Here is a 24940-nt window from a genome sequence, read left to right on the forward strand (position 1 = left end):
CACTCTTCATTAAAAAGGAATTCTTTATTTGAATTTATCCAGAGTTATTTTTCTAGGCTTCATGTCCTTACACTTTTAACTTGTTCTTGGAAAACTTAAAGAATTCGTGGATACCACACTTTACATATTATACCACTATGTTCATAAAGACAACTGAAAATGTGAATTAATAATATTTGCCATTAAAATTACTGATCTTTGACAGTCAATTCAAAAAATAAAAAAGCACAATTTCCAAATCAACTAAGGCTTTGGTATTCATTGCATATACACCTCAGAGACCAAGAGGCAAGAAGAAAATAGAAGAACTTCTATTTTTAGACTTTTATCTACAAGCATGATAATAAAGTAAACTTTATAAACATTTATTGTATCTCCCAGGCATAATCACGTAGCCTGCATTTCCAGCAGTTACAAGTTAGGAACCTGGACCCAAGACTCCACTTCTCAATGGCAGAGCGGGAGTTCCACACTTGGAAGTGTTGACTGCTCAACCACGCTATGTGTTCAGCATAGTGCAATGTGAAATTAATATATGGGTAAGAGGGTTACAAATATATTACCTTATATTTAAAAATACCTTTAGAATACTTTCTAAGGATATGAGGCAATGGCCATGAAATCTTTTCCACAACACAGAGGTTTGCTGGTTATGTTTATAAACAAAATCAAACAAAACAAAGCCCTCAAGAGCTGGGTTTGCTGACCTTTTTGGCGATGACAAGTAGCTATCAGTACTGTGTTACCTAGCAGACATGTAAAAAAAATAAGCAGACTTGATTTGTCTCCTCAAGGCAAAGGTCACATTTTAATAATGGATGAGAAAGGGACTGCTTTTGAAAGAAACTCATGAAAAAAGCATTTGGGGAATGCTGTTCTTAGTAATGATTTAGTTGCCACAAACAGTGGGTTTCACCTATAAAACTCGTATCTCCACATTGAAGGGACTTGGAATTTCAAAAATGTTCAAATAAGATGTTCTGAATCCATTTGTTAAAAAGAGTAGAATGCAACACTGCCCAGTTAGTTTGCATGGATGAATGACTGACATCAGGGCAGATGGAAATTTACTAGCCAGATTTAAAGGAAAAGCTTTTGCATAATTGGTGGGTGGGACTGAAAAATAAGTATCATAATTCCGGAAGTACAGCCAATTAGGCACTTTTCCGTTCAGATCTCTGCTGTCTTTGTAAAGTGTGCAGTTAAGTTATGGCACCACTAAAACTCCATGGAAAAATAAACTGAATTTCTGTCTCACAAAGTGTTAAAGTAAAATTAAAAAAAAAAATGTTGTATCAAATAAGGGAATCTCAATATTTTTAAGATGAGAGATAACATAAAGTGTCTTTTGAATCTTCAATAAATAAAATAAGTTTTAATGTTTATTTTTATTTCATCCTTTTAAATTTATATATATATATATATTTAAAATATATATATTTTATTGATTTTTTACAGAGAGGAAGGGAGAGAGATAAAGAGTTAGATCATCGATCAGCTGCCTCTTGCACGCCCCCTACTGGGGATGTGCCCGCAACCTAGGTACATGCCCTTGACCTGAATCGAACCCAGAACCCTTCAGTACGCAGGCTGATGCTCTATCCACTGAGCCAAACCGGTTTCTGCTAAATTTATATTTTTGTGTAAGTTTAATAATATCAATATATATTATAGAGCAACATATGAATGTACTGTATAAAGTCCCGTATGCTAGGAGTGTATGCTAAATTTTTTTTGAAAGATACATGTAATAAATAGGTTCAGGGATCACTGTTCTGAACTACCCATTCTAAAAGTAGAAAGTTAACATAAGTTGGGAAGATTGGATATACTTTTCAATTCTTAAAAAAATATTTATTTTTGTTTAAGAAAAGACTTATCTATCACTTGTATTTTAAAAAGAAAAGACAGTTTAACATCAGAAAATTAAGAAGAATGTGATTGTGGAAGAAAGGATAAACCATTAAAATGAAAATAATTTAGTTATGAATAGTTTATACATTGTTCTCTAGTTTTTTTTTTTTTTAATTTTTTTTCTATGGACTCTGAATAACCATGGAACACCATTGGTCTGTTCACCCTACTTCTCATAATCTTATTTTCCCCTCCAAATGTAATATGTCATATCCCTTGTACCTTTTTAATAATTTGTGTTTAAATGCGATATGAATTTTTACCTTTTCTGTGACAGTTACCCTCCTTCATGTCTTTCTGGGCCCAGAGTTCAGGTAAAGCACCCTCGTGCTATCCTTATCGAAACAGTGACTTCCCAGTGGCCAGACAGGGAGCATTTTTCACTTTGGTTTTGCTTTGCAGATGCTGTGGCCCACTCTCATCCCTTGACCCTTTTGGTCTCTGAATGCTCAGACAACCTTTTGTGATACTACTCATCTTTGCATCTGCTGCTCCAGTCTACTGACCAAAGCTCATATTCCAGTGTTGTTGATTATTTATGAAACTGTCAAGTTACAGATGTTCAGATACAACCCCTGAAATCTTATTATTTACTTCCAACAACGGGAGAAACTATTAATGAAAATTCTGTGTACAATATTCTAGAAAACTATATTTGTCATTTTATGTAAGCTAAATGAGGAGAAAACCTAACAACAACAACAAAACCCCTACACATGGAACCCTCCACAAAGTACTCCAGTATACATAGTATTTTTTCTCTATCACCTGTGCCATCTCTTAGTCATAGGAAATGAGGTAAATTGGAAGGAACTTTCACAAAAACAAAATCTGTTAAAATTATTCTAGTTTCATCACAATGTCAGCCAAGAAAATATTTACTATGCTTTCATTTTTCAGCGTGTGGCCTAAGCCTATGCCCTTTGAGAAGTTATGTAACAGGTTATCAATTTATGCACATGTGCCAAGATTCTTAACATACAAGATCACTCAGCGGGAGCAGTCAGAGTCAATTCTAGAGGAAACTCATGTTTGGTGCACTCTTTGTACCCGAGAACACCCTCTTGTCTATTTTCTAGTCAACAATGTCCTTCCTGCCCTCTCTCCCCACATCATTGAATGGTCAATAGGTTTGTCCACGTGCTTCATGCAGCATTAATTTCCCAGAAGGAAATTCCTCTCTCATCGCCTGCTGCCACTGACAAGGAAGTGAATCAGTGGAGGCTTGGCATTCACCTTTAAAAGTTGCTGGCTTCTGGTCTGCAGCAACAACAAACTAACGAGGTCCAGGAATAGTACAGCGTTTTACTTACCACAGAAATAATTCTTTACGATACAAACAAACAGAAGGACAAATGGAGATTGAGATTATTCTGGGTTACAGAAGAATTGGCATTCTGATGATGTATGAAGGAAGGTTCATAAAATAGAAAAAGCTTCCTATATTTTTCAGTTATGCTTCTGAAGTTCAAAACCATTCAGTGGTTCTTCATTGCCTCCCAAATTGGGTATAGCTTTTTATTATGAATTTAAGGTTAATTAGCATTTGCCTTTGTTCTATCTTTATAATCACAGTCTCCATTGATCTTCTCCATCTACCCTGTGATGCAGTCGAATTGGTCCACTTGGGGTTCCATGGTTGGGTCCCAACACATTCTAGTCCAGACTTTCTTCAGGCTGTTGCTTCCATCTGGAATTTTCTTTCCCACATTATATGTACAGAAATTCTATTCAAGCTAAAAATAGGAACTTTGTCTTATTCAACTTATTTTTTACACAAATGATTAGCTGTGTCTTTTGCACACAAAAGATGATCAATATAGCATTTTAAGTGAATGAACAAAAGACTAAACATTATTTTGGGGGGAGTCCCCTGATTATACATTTTTAAATTTCAGGTGGGATTCAAGGTAGTTAGATTCAGCAGCAGGTCTAAAAGACTGGGAGAAAGAATTTTAATATTTGAACAGAAGAAATAGGGGGTTAATCAGTAATGAATTGGAGGTTTTCCTTACCCCATCTAATGAAAAGGAGGAGAAGGTGGTGATATTAAGAGAGGGGGTCTTGTATATTGACGGGGAACGACAGTGGAATGAATATCCGCATCAGGCAGGGAGGACTAGAGAACATCCTTTAGATGGAAGCAATTTTCTGTTAAGGTTTCTTCTTACAGTGTTTTGACAAAATCTTTGCATTCCTTAAATGTTGCTTGCCTTTAAGCAGATTGGGATTCTGGATAGAAAGTCTCGTGTTAACCAACTCCAGCTCTCCAGTTCCCATAGCACCCGTTACAGAACAAGGTAATCTCATGGCTACTAATGTTATCAGATCTGATGAATTCTCTGTTCCCATAAATTATTCAAAAGCAATTTCCATTTACCAGAAACGAATTTCCATTTCTATGAAAAAGTCAGGCTTTTGGTCACTTTTACCTCAAAATAACCTGTGATACTTAAGACTAAATAGATGGGTGCAAAATATTTCTCAAGGAATTCATCCTCTGAAGGCTCAACTGACCTACATTCATATCTCTTTACCGGTTCAAATGCAATTTGATATCTGTTAGATGAAAGAGCTGGGGGAGAATTAATATTAAACTGACCTTGAGTTCTCTCAAATTCTGATGAAAAGTTTCAAGTTGCAAATGTTCCTTCGGTGCTTTCAGAACACATTTTTCATAGCTAGAACAGGCACCTCATTTGCAAGCATTTTATTTTAAAATTTCCTGGGTAGAATTGTATGCAACTCATCCAGTATTAGGATTCTCTGCAATATGATAAACACATCTGACCACCACACAAAATGGCAGTGAGTGCAAAGAGATTCAGGGACCACGGCCTAGTTTGCCTTGTCATCATGCTTGGCCCAAGGAAACAGGAGATGGCAGTCCTTGCCACTCTGCAATATTTAGGACAAGGATGACTCAGTTTAAATAGAAACATTATCTCCCATTCTGAGGTAAAAGGGCAGATCTGAAAGCAAATACTCTCCCTGTAAGTGATGATAACAAATGTATCCCGAAGGGAAAAATGCAAATGGCACTTCAGTTCATGAATAATTGGCCTCAATTGTCCATTCTTGGACTTGGACCCAGAGAATTGCTTGTGAAGAACAGCTATACAAACTTTAATGGACTGATTCTCCTTTTGCTGATATTTGGCAGGTATTTTACTGAAATAAGGAGATAAGGCTATTGCAGAGAAAAATAATGTATTATGGAGTCATAAAATAATTTCCACCTGGATGCAGCCTCAGACATTTCAGCTGAAGCATTTGAAGAGTGTGAATAGTGATTGAATAGTCTTTACGCAAAGGCTGTTAGGTTTCCGAAAAAAGAAACATTTTCCCAAAGGCCCTGCGGCTGTACTAGTGACTGCAGCTGCTGTGGCTACTCTGAGGCGTTGTGGCCTACTAGAAAGATATGTGGGAAGAAGAAGGCATGGGCTTTCTCTTCAAGCTTTTGATGAAAAAACTATGAAAAAAATTCAAGCATGAAATGCATCAGGCTGAGGCGGGTAACCAAATAACCTGGCTCTTTTCGTTTGTTTACTGGGGTGAGGTCAATGGAACGGTTCGTTAGAAATACACACCTCAATACCGAATCACCGATGGGGAAGTAAGAATTCCGGGTTATTCTTGCCTTTTGGCCATGGTTTTCTAAGTTGAATACAAAGATACCAGCGGATGTGAGGAATGGATAGCAAGCTCTGTTCCAAACGCACTTGCTGTGTTCTCACGGCGGTCTGGGCAGGAGTTGAAATCCCCTCCTCTCAACCCACCGTCTCACGAATGGAACTTCCTGCCCATCGTGTCCCCAGAAGAGGATGAGCCCGAGAGCTCAATGCGCTTGAGATTAAGGGAGAGGACATTACTGCCCACAACATTACACCTTCCCGAGAATAACACGGTGCCTCTGAAGAAGGCCTAATGCACTAATGTCACACAGCTGGACTCAGCTGCCTGCCACCTCCCCACTGGGAAAAGCGGACACACCTGCTGTGTTCTAGGACCATCCCTTTCCCTTCCCTCACTTAAACTTTAGTTCCTTCAGTGTTTTCTTTAAACCAGGTAGCGGGTAGCACTTAGGAAGCGCCCTTGTGGGTGGGAAGAAACTCAGCCAATGAACTTGTATGCATGTATGCATAACCCATGGGCACAGACACTAGGGTGGCGAAGGCCTGGGGTGGGGACCCGGGGAGAACGGGGAGAGGTCAATGGGGGAAAAAGGGGACATATGTAATACTTTCAACAATAAAGATTAAAAAGGTAAAGTAAAAGGTGCCTCACAACAACTGGAAACCATTTGATCAGATTAAAAAATATTTTACTAACCAAAAAACCCCCAAAAAACAAAACACAAAACCCACCCCCAAAACACACCCTGATGGGCTGATTTCCTGTGGGAGTCAGGTTTGGGTCCAGCAAGCCCTATAGCCCCCAGGATTTAAAAACAAAAAAACACAAAACAAACAAACAAAAAAAACAACCACCGGCCAAGAATACCTTTCAGCAAAACATAAGCTGTCTAAATGAGGCTTTCAAACACCTGGGCCCCGAAGTGACTCCTCCCCACTTTCAAAGAGCCCAGCCCGCCCTGAGCACACAGCTGATCTTTTTCCAAGGAAATCATCTTGGGATATTTAGGAAGTCTGTGTCCCATGCCAAAGCTATTCCAGTGCTCCGACTACAACCTCTAGGCTCTGCAAGAGATGGTTAGGACGGAATCGAGGAGAAATTTGACCACTTTCATCAGAAAAACCTGAGCGAATGAAGGTGTCTTTTTCTCCTGGAGCATCTCCAGATGACCCAAGCGTGGAAGTTCGGAATGAAAAAGACGACTTTTCGGGAAAATTAAATCTGGACTCTGGCTTCCAGGGTGCCCAGAAGGTGTAAGGTGTCATGGTCACCACAGTGGACTCCAGAAGTCCAATGGGCTCAGCCACCAAGGATGCCCATCCGACTCCACGTTCCCAGGTGTGGTGAGAAGACACGGGTTATTGGACCCGCAGGTGCAGGTGGTGGAAGGAGGGCCGCTCCCAGAATCCCCCCGGTGTCGGGCACAGCCATCCTGAGGCCGGGGAGGAGGGCAGCTGTCTGTAGCAGGGCTGGAGGAGGAAGCCCTCCCGCTCAGCCTGCGCCCAGGTTATGCCCGCCTGGACCTGCCGCTATATCACCAGCCTGGCCGGTCCCTGGGCCTGAAGTGCCGGCGCTTTGTGACCAGCGCTCTGTCCTGCCAGCGCCGGGCCGCCCGGCAGAGGAGAGGCGAGCGCATCTTTCAGGATGGAAGGTAAGTGCTTTTTAGGGGGTTGGCCCTCTCCCCCCTTACTCTGTGTGCGCGCGCGTTTCTAATTCTGGAGAATATGCTAGAACTCGCTGCAGGGATCTGCCTGCCCTTCAGAGCACAGTTCAGTGACGTTTGCTTTTCATCGAGATGACTGGCAGGTGTTTGGTCTAGAAATTAGTGGGATGAAGTTGCTCAGTTAAAATTATTGTTATCCTTTATAGGGCTTTTATTTTTGTCTATGTTTTCCTTGCTAAATTTAGATATTCCAATGGAATTCTCTCTTATGTTTCCCCTTTCCTTGGAGAAATTGTTGGCTTTGAAACCTAAATGTAAACCCTGGATACCATGGTCCCCGAAGGAAAAATAAAGCTGCTTAGTCTTTTAAATTCACACCCATGGGACTTGGTACCTTCCACATCCGGAGGTAGCAAATTGAAACATAATTCATCCATAAAAAGTAATTTTCTATGTTTTTAGAGGAAAGCATGCTGTATTTAAACTTTCCTGTGATGGTCCTCAAGCACTCTGGGGACATCTCATGACTAGTATTGGAGCTGTTATATATATATATATATATATATATATATATATATATATATATATATATATATATTATTGATTTTCCACAGAGAGGAAGGGAGAAGGATAGAGAGCTACCCCGTTTCCCCCAAAATAAGACAGTGTCTTACATTAATTTTTGCTCCCAAAGTTGCGCTAGGTCTTATTTTCGGATGATGTCTTATTTTCGGGGAAACACGGTAGAAACATCGATGAGAGAGAAACATCGACCAGCTGCCTCCTGCACACTCCCTACCCGGGATGTGCCCGCAACCAATGTACATGCCCTTGACTGAAATCGAACCTGGGACCCCTCAGTCGGCAGACCGACGCTCTATCCACCGAGCCAAACCGGTTTCGGCTATAATATATTTCTTAATAAAGTATTTCAATATTCAAAACACAGTGACCAAACCCATCCCATGCTGAGTAACTGTTACATTACCATGTGTTATGAATTTTTAAAGTAAAAGATTACAGAGTAAAAAAACAAAAAAAGGCAACCTTATGAACTAATTGAAAACAGCTTAACGCTCCCTGCTCAGGTCTTTGTATTAGCTGTTTCCTCTGCCAAAATCATGCTCCCGGATCTGTGTTTTAAATATTATCTTCTCAGACTACCTTCCTTGACCATTCCTTGAAAATAATCTCTCAACCCCACCCCTCCCTCAGGCATTCACAATTCTAAATACTTGATCGGTATCAGAAATTATCTTGTTTCTTTCCTGTTTCTTCCCACAGTAAAGTGTAATTTTAGGAGAGCTATTGGCTTTGTCTACTCCTTTTACAGCTCTATTCCTGGCGTATAGAAAGTTTTCAATAAGTGTTTTGCCGATAACTGAATGGATGTAAATATTTCTTAAAAGTGGACACGGCCCCGCCTTCATCCCTGGGAATTCCAAGTACTGGGACCACCAAGGAAGGAAGCCATCTCAGGAAACTGGCTTTCTTCTTCTTTACACCCTGAGCATACACTTTGCAGGTGGGATTTTGTAGGGGAAACAGCAGCAGGTGGTGGGAGAGTGTAAAAAAGGCTAAGGGGTGTACTCTTCCCTTTCTAAAACATCCTTTTTTTTTTTTTTTTTTTTTTTTTTTTTTTAAATTGGGACTTATGAGTACAGGACAGATAGTTCCAACAGGGTATCATCCTAAGAAATGAGGTCACCTAAGAGCAGACAACATCACTATGTGTCCATACACCCTCCTCTCCCAGAATGTGCTGCCTGGTGTCTTGGCGTGGCCTTCTTATGGAATGTTACTCCAAGGTGGAGAGTCATAGATGTATAATCAGGGTTTCAGGTGAACACCAGCCACCTGGTCTAAGTGCTGGATATGCTGTTGTCAATGATATAATCTTTTTTTTCCTCATTTTTGTATTTTGGAAAAGGGGGAGGTTGGTCTCAATTGTTTCTCAATCTCCTGAATTAACAAGACATTTATGATTCAAAATTCTATCTGTGGCAGGCCATGAAAAACCATCTGTGAGTAAGCTGCTCCACCTACTGGGCATCTCTTAAATGACAATGTAAGAGTCCAAGGAGGTATTGAGACTTTGGAATGAACTATTGGAAACTTGGAGATCCTCTATTTCAGTGGTCGGCAAACTCATTAGTCAGCAGAGCCAAATATCAACAGTACAACAATTGAAATTTATTTTGAGAGCCAAATTTTTTAAACTTAAACTTCTTCTAACGCCACTTCTTCAAAATAGACTCTCCCAGGCCATGGTATTTTGTGGAAGGGGCCAAAGAGCCGCATGTGGCTCGCAAGCTGCAGTTTGCCGACCACGGCTCTATTCTATTGACACATGCACTTAATGACTAGTTTCATGCTTTCTGAGTGCCGCAAGCACTAGCATTCATCTCCTTCCTGTAAATTCAGTAAATGATGCTCACAGAGCTCACTTCTCTTTTGTGCTGCATTTTTTCCGGGGACTGACTCATATAGGACATGAGGACAGATGAGATGAGCATTCAGAGGAGGCTGACTCCTGGAGTAGATGCGGATGAGCAGAGTGATTTCAAGCTCCTAGGGGTGACCTTGGAAGGGTTAGAGACTGAGGTTTCCAGGGGCAGGTGGTTTGTAGGTGGGCACAGAATGGGACGGAAGTATTGGGAAGGAATAATGGAAAGAAAGAACATGATCCTTTTAGCCAAGCAGACACGAGTTTAAATCTGTTCTCACTGACTAGCCATGGGACCACAGGCAGGTTATGTAGAAAAGGGGTGGGGCAAGGGGGATAAAGAATAGTGTTTGAGACTATGTGCTGGCCCTGATTATATTATAAGTTTATATATGCTACTTCTCTTCCCCTGAATCTTATCAGGTAAATAATATCATGTTCCATTAAATGTTGGTGGCCCAACGCTTTCCTCATCCTGCACTCCCTTCCCGAATAGTCTGGGCATGACTGTAATTTAACAGCCACTCATATAATGAAAGTAGACTCCTGATTGCAGTGGAGTAGGAAAGAAAGTGGAGGAAGATAGTATTAGACAACTCTTTCCAAGATGTTGCCTTAGAAAGAGGAAAGAAAGAAAGTCCCCCAAAAATGTGCATTCAAGGCAGTTTCTGCCCCCCTCTCAGAATGGCTGAGACAATATGCTTTTAGATGGGAAACAAGTAAGTTCCACACAAGACCAGTCATAGTCAGGGAGGCCCAGTCTCCCACTAAGAGGCCTGTATCCAGTGGGCCGTTACTTCACAGCAGCATTTGACAACCATTGACCAATCTCACCTTTTTGAAACACATTCATCTCTGTCTGATGAGAACATATGACTCCCTCCATTTTCCTCTTGTCTCATTGGCTGTTCCTATTCAGCCTTTAATGCTGGGTCCTCTCCCCTGCACCAGATTTCTGATGGGCTCTGATCTTATCCCCAAGACTCTGACCTCAGCTCTCTTCTCTGGTAACCGACATTCTTCCTGAGTGACCTCAAGGCATATGGTGCCAACTCTATGTGCAAATGATGAACAGAGCCCTTGCCAGACCACTCCCCGGAGCTCCAGCATTCTGTCTCCTCCATATTGTCACCTGGAATCATGTTGGTAACAAGCAGAGCCATAGGTGTCATCAGAAATCAACTGCATTGATGCCTTCCACTGCCCGTTCAAACCCATTCCGTAGGCCTGGTTTCCCTCTGCTTCTTGGATCAATTCTAGGGCAAGTCCCAGGAGTCACCCATTGTCTGGTAACTCTTAGTTTGCTTAAAGACGTAGCATAAAATTACACTAGTCCCCCTTTACCTGTGGTTCCCCTTTCTGTGGTTTTAGTTATCTGTGGTCAACTGAGATAGGAAGCTATTAAATAAAAAGTTCCAGAATTAAATAATTTATAAGTTTAAAATTGGGGGTGCCCTGTTCTGAGTAGAGGGATGAAACCTCCTACCTTCCTGCTCCATCCTGCCCATCTATCCCATCCACAATGGAGACACTTCTGCCTGTTGGTCACTTAGCTGTCTCGTATCAGATCAACTGTTGTGGAATCATGGTGTTTGTGTTCAAGTCACCCTCATTCTATTTAATAATGGCCCAAACACAGGAGTAGGGATACTGGCAATTTGATTTGCCAAAGAGAAACCACAAAAGTTATTCTTTTCAGTGCAAAGGTGAACGTTCTCAATAAGGAAAGAAAAATATCGTATGGCGAGGTTGCTAAGATCTATGGTAAGAATAAATCTTCCAGCCATGAAATTGTGAAGATGAAAAAAGAAATTCCTGCTAGTTTTGCTATTGCACCTCAAGCAGCAAAAAGTTACAGCTGCAGTGCATCTTCAGTGCTTACCTTAAAATGGAAAAGGCATTACATTTATGGGTGGAAGACATGAACCAAAAATGTGTTCTCGTTGATGGCGAGGTGTTGCGCCAGAAAGCACTGAGACCTCAGCAAGGGATCTCTGAAACGAGTGACACCAAGCCATTTACTAAGTAAGGGATGGTTACACAGACTCAAAGCTAGGTTTGGTCTGAAAAATAAAAACCACATAGAAATGACTGGAGAGACTGCCTCTGTGCTGCTGCTGCTACCTTCCTGGCAGAGCTGCGGGAGGGAGGAGGGCTAGGTACCACCCTCGGTGCCAGGCATTCATTGGGTGTCCCTGTAGAAACCCTTCGGGTCAGGGGAACCATTCTACTCTAAGGTTGGAGTCCATAGACCTGGGTTGACCTTCAAAGCCCACACTCTGTTCTGCTCCACCCAGCCTCCATGTAGTTTTAGAGCTTTGCAGCTTTTGAAAGTGAATTGTTAGCATCTTGGCAATTTGGGAAAGGCATAGTATTCATTCGCCTTTCATAAAAGAAAGCAACACATCAACAGGTCTCACTTAGAAAAGGGGTTCAAGATCACATGACTAAAAGGACTAATCGTATTTCATGCTTCAAATTTTACTCTTTGTTCGAAATGAGGACTCTCACACTATTGTGTGCTGTTCAGCCCCTTGGACTCCTCCTCCAACACAGCCACGGAAATAGGCTGTGACCATTAGAAGCCCTGAATAGAGGCAGTTATTGAAGGCATAACGCTGCTTTCTTCTTTCGGCATCTGTGAAACCCAGTGTGTGAAGTGTCTCCCACACACACACCCACATGTGGGCGCTGACATACATAGATCCACAGAACAAAACAAAACTGCCTTGTTCAGCTACAATGCACAGAGAATGTATCTCTTTGTTTTTAACCCGATTGAACATTCAGTCTTATCCTTCATAAAGTTCTGTTTCTCTGCTGGTACCTATGGACTCGATACCCAACTTTTAGGATAAATGGCTTAGGTATCCATTAAGTATTCCTCTTTTTCTGTACCTTTAACTTTTCTGTCTGCTTGATTCTACTCTCAGCAGCATTCATACTTATACTGGTATCTTGCACCTTAAAAACCACACTTCCCCCGCCTAAGATATTTTAGAGGCTTTTTATTGTAGTTGGAAGAACATACAAAGCTCCTGTCACTCACCCAGGGCCCAGAGTGGCCTGACCCCACCTGCCCTGCTTCCCCCTTGAAATCTGAATTAGCCACATGGGACTTTCTCCGAGTTCCTTACCCTTCCCAGGCTTTTTTCCAGTTCAGGGACTTCACACATGCTATCTCTTCTTCCTGGAGAATGCTCAGCCCAACTTTCTGTCTGGCGAACTTTTATTCAAACTCCAGGCCTCAGTTGAAATATTGCATCCTCAAGAAGGAATTCATTAAATACGACTCCTTCTCTTAGTTTATACTAGACCCTCTGTTTTACTCGTGTGCCAGTTGTCCACTTACTGCTTCTCAGCTCCAAGTTCAGCCCTCGGTTTGTGCCCTGCGATTATGGATGGAACTCCTGTGCAGTAAGCATGGTGTTACGCTTTCTCAGTAGAGGGCAGTAGAGGAACATTCCAGGAGGAAGGTGCATGCCTGCTCTTTCCAGGTGCTCTGGGTGGGTCTGCAGTGTGGGGGTGTGGACATTTGGAGGTGCTCTGCCCCAGCCATGCACCCGAGAACACGCTGTCCCTGGGGACCTTGCAGCCCCATGGTGGCCTGGTGATCGCCTTCCTGTGACCCTTTCCAGGTGGATGTCCTCTGCTCGCTTCCCCTGGCCTTCCCGACAGCACACCTCATGCTGCAGGCCTGATGCCACACTGGCATCCCCACTCCTTTTACACACCCAGGCACCAGCTACCAGCTTCCAATTCCCTGCCTCAGCTGTGCTCCAGAGGGTTGCTTCCTCTTTGTCCTGGGACTGCAGACTGGCTCTGACCCAGCAAACCAGAGTGGCCCTGCCATCCAGTGGTTGCACTGCATTTCCCAAGGAGATCTGAATCTCTCTCTCTCCTTTCCATAGGTGTAATCTGACCTTTCTGTGAGAAGGTGCAGCGTATTTGCGCTGCCTGAGATCCGGTGTTCCTGGGTTTGCAGTTGGTTCCTGGGTATTCTCTTTGAAGAGTCGTGGGATGTCTAGGCTTCAGATAACAGCCACTTTCCCCTTCAAGATGGTGCTGTCTCCATTGCTCTGGGAGAGATTTGAGCAGCAGTGTAGGCTGCCCGGTCAGGGGAGCCCAGGCTGGCAGTCCCCAACAGTCTCTTGGAGTATAGCTGACCCTTACAAATATATACTTCCCATTCGTCCACACACTCTCTTTTCGTTTTCTCACTCACACACTACCTTGCCTTCCCATCTATGGCCATCTCCATCTTTTTCTTCAGATGACAGTATATTTCCCTGTTCTTCATCATCTGGAAGCGAGACAGATTTAAGTACCGATGATTCTACCGACTGAAAAGTTAAGAAAAAATGAGGCAGAAAAAGAATAAAAGGAGAAAAGAGAGAAAGGACAAAAGATGAAACATCAAGAAAAAGAAGGAAAAAAGGAGGAAACAACTCCATGATATCACCTTTCCAAGGTCTCATGAAATTCCTGTTTAAAGAGTTTATTTTATGATACTTTTAGTTTGGATTTACATTTTTACTGGTTTGGCAAGACCATGGCAGGTACAGTGTCCAATGTGTTAAAGAAAAACCCTATCTAATAAGGAGGGACTATGCATGGGAGGACAGTTGGGGGTGAGTGGGCTGGCAGGGGAGGGCAATTGGGGGCAATTGGGCCAGCAGGGGAGCAATTAGGTTTCGATCAGGCTGGCAGGGGAGTGGTTAGGGGATGATCAGGCTGGCAGGCAGAAGCGGTTAGTGACAGTCAGGCAAACAGATGAGCAGTTGGGGGTCAGCAGTCCTGTGAGAGGTATGTCTGACTGCTAGTTTAGGCCTGATCCCGGCATTTGGGCATCCCACGAGGGGTCCCAGATTGGAGAGGGTGCAGGTTGGGCTGAGGGACCACCCACCGCAAGTGCATGAATTTTGTGCACCAGGCCTCTAGTATTCTATATTAAACTTCACTTGTTTAAATCACTATGGAATTGCATTTCTTGTATCCAGACTGCAACAATTCTCTACCTACTAGTACTCTTTAATTTTACTTATGTGCCAACCACAATTGCATATTTTTTTAAATACTCACCCTAGGATATTTTTTATTGATTTTGAGAAAGAGAGGAAGAGAAAGAGAGAGACAGGAAAATATTGATATGAGAGAGAATCACTGATTGGTTGTTTCCAGTATGGGCCCTGACCAAGGATCAAACCCACAACCTAGGTATGTGCTCTGACCAGGAATTGAAACTGCCACCCACCTTGGTGTATGGGATAATGCTCCAAACAAGTAAGCCACCCAGTCAGGGTCATGATTGAATATTTATTTGTGAATCCATTTCTTAATATCAGTCTCTTCAATGGAATTATAAGGGCAAACAGGGCAGGTACAATATCTGTTATTTTATGTGTGTGTTCCCAGTACTTAGTGTAATGCTTGGCTCATAAAAAGCACTCAATACATATTTGTTGCATGAATAAATACTGTATGGCTGAGTTAGTTTTCTGCTAATTTATTCTGTTATGTTCTTATTATGCCTCATTAATTCTTCTTAGTCATTGATATCTATTCTAAAGATCAGGCATAATGTGTTCTGGAATCTGTAGCACCACGAGGGATCTGATTTTGGCCCTTGATAAACAGAATAAAGCTGTGTTTTTATATTTCACCATCTCCACATTGAAACCTATGTGGCAATGATGTTCATAACTGCAGTTACTCAAATAGTTTTTCCTTAGCTGTGTTCAAACTTACTGTAAGATCCACATTTCTTTTCCAAGGAGGACTAGGAGCAGTTAAAAAAATCTTTTTTAATTCCTACTACTATACAATCACAGAACTAAATTTTCATATGAATTCTACCCCCAGGATTCAAATACTCAAATCCCTACAGGGCCTAGTGGGCAGTTTATGTGACTGGGCTCAGAGTAAGGTAATGAGGAGTAGTAGGGATTATGGTAAGTTGGATAGTGCATGCGACACCTGAATGCATTTAATTAAAATTTTATAAAAATATTGTGTAAGCCAAATGTAACACCTTCAGGCAGCACAGGTCCCGTGATTGCCACCTGGCAAACCCAGGCCTAAAACACTTGGCTCTAGGAGCCATTTTGGCTTTCAAGAACCAGGAATTTTAATATATGGGGTGCTTGACAAAAGGTTGCTCTTATGGATGTATTTTACTGAGGAAGGCCATTAAAGAAATGCCAGCATCTACTGCTGTCACTATTTCATAAGAGAAAGCAAAAAAAAACAAAATCTCAGGATAAAGAACCATGGAAGAAAAACTGGCAAGCTTTGCTTTTGCCTCCTGTTTTTTTCCTTCTGACTATAGATGGAAATAAACTGTTGTGGGACTCAGCCAGGTTACAAATCAGGTCTATCATAACTACCTTGAAAGCTTAAGAAAGAACACCTAGTTTCCAGGACCCTCTCAGGAGGTAAGAGAGATGGAGACGGTTTGCATGTGCACATTGGAAAACTCTTCAGGGGCTTCTGAAGCACACCCAGATTGAACACTTCTGGTCTGTTCCCCTCTAATTCTCAGAATGCGGAGAATAAGGCCGAACCATCATTTCTCATTCTGATTACAAGAGAATCTTATTTTCCCGCACTGGAGGGAGACAAAGTTTTTCCAAAGTAGCTGTGCAGCTCACATAGCCACGAAAGGCAGACAAATCCTAGTCTGTGTCACAGAGAAGTGAGAAATAATCATAGAACAGAGAGTCTTCATCAGGATTCAATATGCAAAATTACTCCTCACTTTAAAATATGTGTTGATTTCTTTATTGATATATTAGTGGCCTGGTGCATGAATTTGTGCACATTGAAAGGAAATTAATCAGAAGAAATATTTTAATACTGCTATTGGCCCTTTCTCTATAATGGAAGTGTCAATCAAATTCATGATCAACATGACAGATCAAAACACACTCATGCAATCGGTGCTAACGAGAGCTTTATATGTATCGCACATGCGTGAGTCAACTTAGCCTTTTATATAGAATGAACTTGCTTAATTAGACCTGCTTTCTGATTTAGCTAAACTTTTTTCATTCCAGTGAAGCACCCCAACTTCTCTTTCAGGTAATTGTTAGCAACACAGCAATAAATATCAACATGAAGCAGGTTATTATTGTAGATCACACAGGAAGAACAGAGGTTAAAATATTTAACTGAGCCATGTTTGACTCTATTCTGCACAATGAGAAAACCTGAAGTCATTTTCAAGATCCACCATTTCCTTCTTCTTTTCAGTAGGGTCAGGTTTCTAAATTTCCGTTTTCTGGCTAATGAAAAGAAAATAGGATTCCACCGAGTTTCCTATCTACCTACTCTAGGACTTCTGTGAGGATCAATTGAGATGAGGCATGGGAAAACGCTTCATAGACATTTGGTTAAAATGTAAAATGTTTCCATCTGTGTCCTAGGCTAAAGAAACTGCAAGGGGGTTAGTCATCACCAGGGAGATGAAGCCATGACATCATTACCTGGCACCCACAGCCACATTTCTGGGCTGGGCTGTGGGCTGCATTTTGCACCATGGGGTCTCAGCAGCATTGGCTGCAATTTGGTGGGCTGTCTCTCTGGGGTGGTGACGGAGCCTGTGTCTCACTTGGGGGAAGCTGAGTGTTGCTTTATGGACCCAGGGCCATTTCTCTGTGCATCATGACAGCTCCTCTATTGAGCATCTGCCCCCTGGTGGTCAGTGCGTGTCATAGCAACTGGTCAGAAGGTGGGAAGGACACTTAGTATATTAGCCTTTTATATACATTCCTTTCTAGAAAGAATTAAGGTCATTCAAAAGTACACACACACACACACACACACACACATATATGAACAAAAAGCTTAAAATTAAGAAACTAGGGCAGTGGAAATAAAGGCAGAAATAATAAGATTGTGTCATGAAAAGGTAAACAACTCAAACTCCTGTTTCTAACACTTGTTAACAGAGGGTCGAAACATGGTTTGGAGTGAGGCCAGCAGGGCCAGAGACACAGGAAGAGTGGCCCTTGTTGAACTGGACAGTTCCTGTGCTCCCTAGGAGAGGGTGGCATTATTTAGCTTCCACCAAATGTCATTAAGGAATTTTTCAGGCAAATTTGGAAATTGGGATTTCTATATGAAGTCTGAATTTTATGTTTGCCTCATATTAAAATCATTAAACACCATACTGCATAGGGCTAAGAAAACACATTTGCTGACAAGATACAGCCTGCAGGTTGTTCTTCAGAATTGTTCTCCAGAATCACCTGAAGTGCTTTCCCCAGACCAGTGGTCAGCAAACTGCAGCTCGAGAGCCACATGCGGCTCTTTGGCCCCTTGAGTGTGGCTCTTCCACAAAAATACCACATTTTTAGCAAAGGCCAGCTTAGGAGTACCCTAATTAAGTTAGTAACAATGTACCTACCTATATAGTTTAAGTTTAAAATATTTGGCTCTGAAAAGAAATTTCAGTCGTTGTACTGTTGATATTTGTCTCTGTCGACTAACGAGTTTGCTGACCACTGCCCCAGACGAACAGGCCCAGGCTACATCCTTAACTGACAGAATGAGAAGCCTCTGGGAGGAGGACCGGCTTTGCATCATTGGAGAACATTCCCCAGATGAGTCCCTCCTTCACCTCTAGTTAGAAATCACTGCGCTGATGAAAGCTGGGGAATGAAACAAGGTATTCCAGGTGGCTTTCATGGGGATCAGCTCCCAAAGCCTTGCTAGCAACAGTCACTGTAACCTGGGGAACAGTGCCCAGCCCCATGGCCTAGCGGGATATTGGCTGCACTTTGCCTGAACCCACCTTGATTTCTCTAAGGTACTAAGTATGCAGTTTGGTTCTTATTTTCTTGGCCTGATAAGAAAGTATTCACAGAGGAACTGAAACTAGGAATAAATGAGATAGAAATGTATGCCAACCTCGATTTATGCGGCAGCAGAGAAAATAAATTACAATGATCTGAGCCTGTGAAGAAGTTCTGAAAGTCACAGAACAGGACACGGTTTCCAGAATCCTAGCACCTTGCAAGGCAATGCATTGGTCATGGACTAACTGCTCTTCCAAGGGTTTCTTGTGCTCACCCATGCCAACCCGTACACCTGCCCTCAACTTACCTTCTTATGTCTGTAATAGTGGAGGCGGCCGTCATGCCTCAGCACAAACCACCGCTTCCTCCAGCCCTTCACGAAGCCAGAGTGAGTCCTCTTATGTAGGTAGCCGCGGCAGGTGGGCCGAGGGGTGTTGGGGCAGCGGCTGATGTCAGATCCCACCACCAGAGTCAAGATGTCTGGGCCTAGGGGAATGAATTTGGGAGGGTTCAGTGCCTGAATCTTTCAATCAGCGGGAAGGATTGCTGCTTTTCGGGGTGGGAAGGGGATGGGGAGATGGATGGAAAAGAGGTTATAGTTCACATAAATGGAATAAATGAAATAGAATCCCACGATTGGAAATGGGTTAGCATTCTCTAGTAATTCAGCCCCTCACGTTGAAGAGGAAAATGAAAGCTGGGGAGGTAAAGTGACTTTTGTGAGGCTCCACCATTCACAAGGGATTGAATCAGACATGGGACACACATATTTCCTGACTTCTGGTGCAGAACTCTCTATTCAACCATCAGCCTTGTTGGGTCTGATCATGAATCACTCAAGTCTGTTTCTTCTGACTGTAATAGCGTCAAGCAAAATCTTTAACGTATTTTGATTTGCATCCTAAGAAGGAAGATAGGTGATGGTTTGGCTTTCCTATCTTATTTTTTAGTATATGTGCTGCCGAAGCGAGCACCCTATCTTATTTTTATTCAATGAGCCTCCTTGACCGGGGTTAGTTAAAGGGAGGATCTAAGCCATTGCTAATATACCTGTCACCAGTATTATCTCTGGCCGAAACCAACGCCAAACCTTTGAACTTGGAAGTAGACAGCAATGCTACCAAACTTAGTGCTGAGGATCGGACCCTGAGTTTCCAGGTGCGTGTCCTCGACTTCTCAGAGTGCCTTCCTTCCAGCCTGGTCCTCCTTTGCAATAGGATCAGGATGGTGCATAGCTTGGGGGAAATTGTCCCTGTCCCTGGTAATATGTGATCCCTGTTTATCAACTGTTTTGATGCTGCCAGCATGGTCCCAGACTTGCGTCATACGCCCACCTCTTGATGCCTCCAGAAAATTCTCTGAATGTCATTCAGGTAGACTGAAACCCTGACAAGTTTTGAAGACTGCATATGGGGGATGGCTTCATTAACGATTCCTCTGAGAGGCAGGCCACGTCCCGGAAGGGGGGCATTTGGCCTTGGTCGTGCTGACTTCATCATGATGTCTGACATTGAGGTTACTGATCTGTTTAGAGCTGTTCATGGAAATTGGGGGGCTGGGGGTGTCAGTGAGGAGACTCCTCTTCTCCAAATGACAAGCTCCAACCCGGGGACCATTCCTGGCTGAGCCACACGGCCCCGAAAATCAAGGTTTGTCCCAGAAAGGCTGACACAGTCTTAACTTCAGCAGCACACAAAGCACTTTGGTAATTAAATAACTCTGCATGTCAAGATGATTCTTCATTGCCATGTAAATACATTTTAATTTATTGAACTACCCTGAAGCTCCTGTCAAAAACCCATCCAGAAACATTAGCAGAAATGCTCCAGGTTGACCGGCAACGACAAACGTCTTTGTCTTTGGACTGCAGTCCCCGAAGAGCTGCACTCCTGGACTCATGTGCCTCGTTGACACGTCTGCCAATTTATTTATGTGCTGCCACAGTGGGCTGCCCGGGAGGTCATTGTCCTTTTGCTTACACAGACTGCATGTGGGTTTCTCTGATGCTGATCAGGCTGAGCTTGAGCTTCCGCCAGCCATCAACAGGACTCGGTGCACCAAAGACATTCTCTGGGGCGCAAGGATGCAAATGGCTCTGCTGCAGATCGGTGCCATCTATCAAAGGAACGCTTTTCCCGCTCAGAGTTAGGACGTGATCCTCACGCACGGGGAAGCTGTTGAGTTCCAAACAGCTACTGGGTGATGCTGGTGCTATCCTCTGTCTGCAGATTCCATCCGGGGCCAGGGAACCTGGGCATTCACAGAGACTTTAGACTTCAGATATCCTCTCCAAATTAGAGTATTTATGTAGTTACTGTAGTGTCTGTGTGTGTGTGTGTGTGTGTGTGTGTGTGTGTGTGAACTCAAGGTAACATACAATGAAAATCTCCTGGTTTTATTATTACTTATCTATTAATTTACTGGGACCATAAACTATGAAAATGTCCCAGTTCAAGGCTTCTCAGACTAAATGCAGATGCAGATTACCTGATGGATCTGTTGCAATGCACGCCCTCATTCAGGTCTGGGATGAGGCCTAGGATTTTGCCTTTGTAACACACACGTTCTCAGGTCATGTCAGACCACAGTTTGAGTAGCAAGTCCTCAGGCATCTCTCAGTTGCTGGGAGGCTCTGCTCATAAACAGAGCTTTATTACCAACCACCACGCTTCTTCCTTTCCTTGACTATGATTTAGTTTCCCCTTCATGCTTTCCTTTTTCAACCCCAATATTTTGCAACCACGAAATTATTAGTTTTCCCATGGCTTACTTCTTTCTCTAAGTATCTCTCCACCCTAGGGAAAGAACACACATAACCGTTGCCTTCTATTAGGCATCCCTGAAATCCTGCTTGCTGCCTGCGGGTGGGTGGGAGGAAGGATATGGGAAGATGAATGGCTTGAGGTGAAATAGTCAAGGGAACTATTCATGTGATGAGAGTTTGAAAATCATGTCTTTAACAAATATAGCTCTTTGGTGACGATGTCCTTAAAAAGAAAAAAAGTCTCTAGCAAACTTTCATTCTGGAGCGCTTGGGCCTAGAGTTTTGGAAGTAAGGGATTGTGGGGGAGGTTATTTACAGCCACAGGAGAGAGAAAAGCGACTTCTTTTTCTAATTCACACTCGCTCCTTGCATCGCTGTCTTCCCATTCTGCCAACAATCTTACACCGTGTCAGTCGCACCTCTGTTGTCAGACAAGCTCCGGCCCCCCGCCGGTGCAGGAGAGAGGCCTGCCAGACAGGCGCTGTCCCTCGGGGCTGCTCGGCGGGCGGCCACTGGGGGCAGGTGGCATGTCCGCTCCAGGGGCACCCGGCCTTGTTTTCAGGGAAGCTGCTCACAGTGCAACACGGAGCCCTCAGACACTAGGGGCTTCCAGGGTGGCGACGCTGTATTGTTTTCCTTTTCTTTTCTTCTTTCCAGCCTGTTCCCTTGAGCATTAAGCCTTCTTTGTGAGTCTGCAAGTAACCAGGTCTATACACACCCAAGCTAGAGCATATGAGGGACTTAATTAGGTCAAGATTCCCATGGAACTGTGGCCATTCTGGGTGTGATACTGAATGCTTTTCTTCAATCTGTTTTGGGTTTCCCAGCAGCAAAATGAAAGTACAAGTGGGTGTGATTAGTCATATTTTTTTAAATGGAATTATCATTCAATTACTTTTATAATTTTCTGTAACATATATTACTTTATTATTCTATGATTATTATTGACTAGAATTGTTAGTTCAGTAGAATTACTGAAAAATTGGCCTTATAACACACGGTGGACCCCCTTTCTAACGCAAGTCTGGGGAGATATGGCAGCACCTGCACTGGAAGCTAACAAAATAGACTCCTGACCTGCGGCTGTAACCCTCCGGCCATGCCTCCCCTGTGCGGGCTGTGCATTGATGCGGAGCTGGCTCCGCAAGAACCACCAGGGAGGGCTGGTTAAAATGACAAAAGTGCTGCCGGGACCGGTTTGGCTCAATGGATAGAGCGTCGGCTTGGGGACTGAAGGGACCCGGGTTCGATTCCGGTCAAGGGCATGTACCTTGGTTGCGGGCGCATCCCCGGTAGGGGGTGTGCAAGAGGCAGCTGATCGATGACTCTCTCTCATCGATGTTTCTAACTCTCTATCTCTCTCCCTTCCTCTCTGTACAAAATCAATAAAATATATTAAAAAAAAAAAAATGACAAAAGTGCAGGCCACCGCCAGGAGCTCTGTGCTGGAAAGAGTGTCTCTGGTGAGTCTCACATACTGTGAGATATATGATATAATGTTTTGAGAAAAGTGATTAATGTTTGTAAGTCTCAATGCATGGGAAGGAAACTGTTCAGAAATATATAGTGGCCAAAATGATATCAGTTAACACTCTTGAAAGTTTTAGGCAAACAGATACAACAGGCAAGCAGAAACATTTGGATTTCTATTTTATTTATTTTTGATTGTTAAATAAGCTCTTAACAGAAGCTTACATATGTATTTCAAGATCTGTATACCTCCAATGAGTTTAACAAAAGGCTCTGTCAGTTGTTTTATGACTATTGCTTTTCTCAGATAAGTGGGTGACTTTCTCTCACAGAGAGGACACCCAAAAGCTTGTCTCAAATGTTATGTTCCAGAAACACCATGACCAGTTTATAGGCTTGCTAACAAAGTCAAACCTGTGAAGCATTACATAAAACTAACTTATTCCTATTATTTTTTCCCTTTTCCTCTTTTTAGTTGCTTCTCATAGACCCACTGCATCTCAATAGTCCAGTTTTGCTTTTGCTTTTACCCCCTTCACCATACTGCCTATACATTTTAGAATGTGGGTGGAGGTAAAATTGTGTATGGGTGGGTCCCTGCTGAGGAGATGTTCATCTGTCACTCTTGAACTTGGGTACAAGACCTCCCAGCATATCATGACACTCAGGTTGTTGCACACAATTGTCTTTGGAATGAAGCTCCCTTTTGTTTTGTATTATTTTACTTTATTTTCTCTCTCTGTTCCTAACTTTCCTCCAACATTCTGCTCCTCACAATTGGCACTCTTAGAGCATAGGACTGTGGCACACTCTTTTGTGTATGTCATTTTATTTTACATAAAAAAAATTCTCTCTCTCTCTCTCTCTCTCTCCTCAAAACCATTTATTTTAAAAGGATCTGTCCATGATGCTAAATGCTCATCTTCTTTATTGTTTCAAAGTGTGGCATAGGAGTCCAAGTACATTACATTTCCATTGGTCAACCAGACTTCCCCTAAATATTCTCTACCACACAGAACATTGCATTGAATGTCCTTGAATTTGTCCTCTCAACAGTTTCTTTGGGCTTTTAAACCCAGAAGTGCAATCTAGATTGATAAGGTACTTTACTAGATGCTGCCAGATTGCTCTTTGAAATGCCTATGGCCTAACAAGAGTGCATGGGGGTTCTCATTTCTTCATATCCTTACCAAAATTGGCTATCATATCCTTTATAATTTCCCCCTCTAATCTGGTGGATCTAAAATCTCATCTTGTTAACTTGCATTTCTTTCACCACTAACCAAGTTAATTCTCCCACAATTTCTTTTATTGTCCACCTTTGTATATGGTATAAAGTATAAGGTAGCATACTTACAATTCTGCATAAAAATGATGTACTAAAAAAATTGTCCTTCATTGTTTTGTGATGATACACTTATCATACATCAAATTTTAATAAATATTTAGTGTGTTTTAGTGTGTTTCTGAGCTTTCTAATTCATTCTATTCCAGTTATGTTTTTCTGTGACAGTACCACTTTTTATTTATTATTATTATGGTTTTGTAATGTACTTTAATATATGTCTAAAAAGTTTCTTTGCCATAAATGATATAGTTATTTGTAGACATGTATTCTTTTGCATATATTTGAGGATAACTTTGACAAGCTACTCAAATATGTTTAATAAAATTTAATTATTAATTTGGGGAGAATTAATATCTTTACATTTTTCCACCTATAAAGATACTGTACATCTCCAGTACTTATGTCTTCTTTTATGTATTTTAGTCAAGTTGTACTTTTTTTTCCCCGTAAAGTTCTTAAGCACTCCTTTTTAAATTAATTCTTTTCTACTTTGTAGTTTTTTGTTTTTTTTTTCTATTTTAAATCCTATCTTAGTGTCCTTTAAAAGTTTTTCTTCTTCTTTTTGGTTATTGCTGGTACAGATGAACACTACTTATTTTTATAAGGAGATCTTGGTTTGGTCAGTAGTTCCCTAATTCATTCTAAGCATTAGTCTATTGATTTTGTTATAATTATATAATCTGCAAATAATAATGGTTTTCTTTCGTTCTAGACAATACACCTTTAATTTTTTTGCATTTTTTGATAAGTCAGGACCTTAGATATTAGATAAACAGAGATTGCTAAAATTGGCATTATCCCTCTCAATCTCAAAGGAAACGTGTCCAAAGTTTTTCTATTAAAAGTTTTGTTGTGTACATTCTTTTATATACTTTTTTCTTTTCATGGTTAGATTTTTGGT

The 24940-nt window shown here is 42.0% G+C and overlaps 1 protein-coding gene across 1 annotated transcript in view; it reads right to left on the bottom strand.

Annotated features, from left to right (window-relative positions):
* The window catches only part of LOC311621098 (uncharacterized protein), a gene marked incomplete at its 5' end in the record, with an annotated part of 112364 nt that overhangs the window by 32644 nt on the left and 54780 nt on the right, over positions 1-24940 (bottom strand). Inside the window, one exon of the mRNA XM_084880850.1 lies at positions 18765-18943. Coding sequence (XP_084736976.1) covers positions 18765-18943 — 179 coding nt within the window. The remainder of the gene's footprint in view (positions 1-18764; positions 18944-24940) is intronic.

This window comes from Pipistrellus hanaki (genome assembly GCF_964339955.1).
Source record: "Pipistrellus hanaki genome assembly, chromosome: 4".
Lineage (NCBI taxonomy): Eukaryota > Metazoa > Chordata > Mammalia > Chiroptera > Vespertilionidae > Pipistrellus > Pipistrellus hanaki.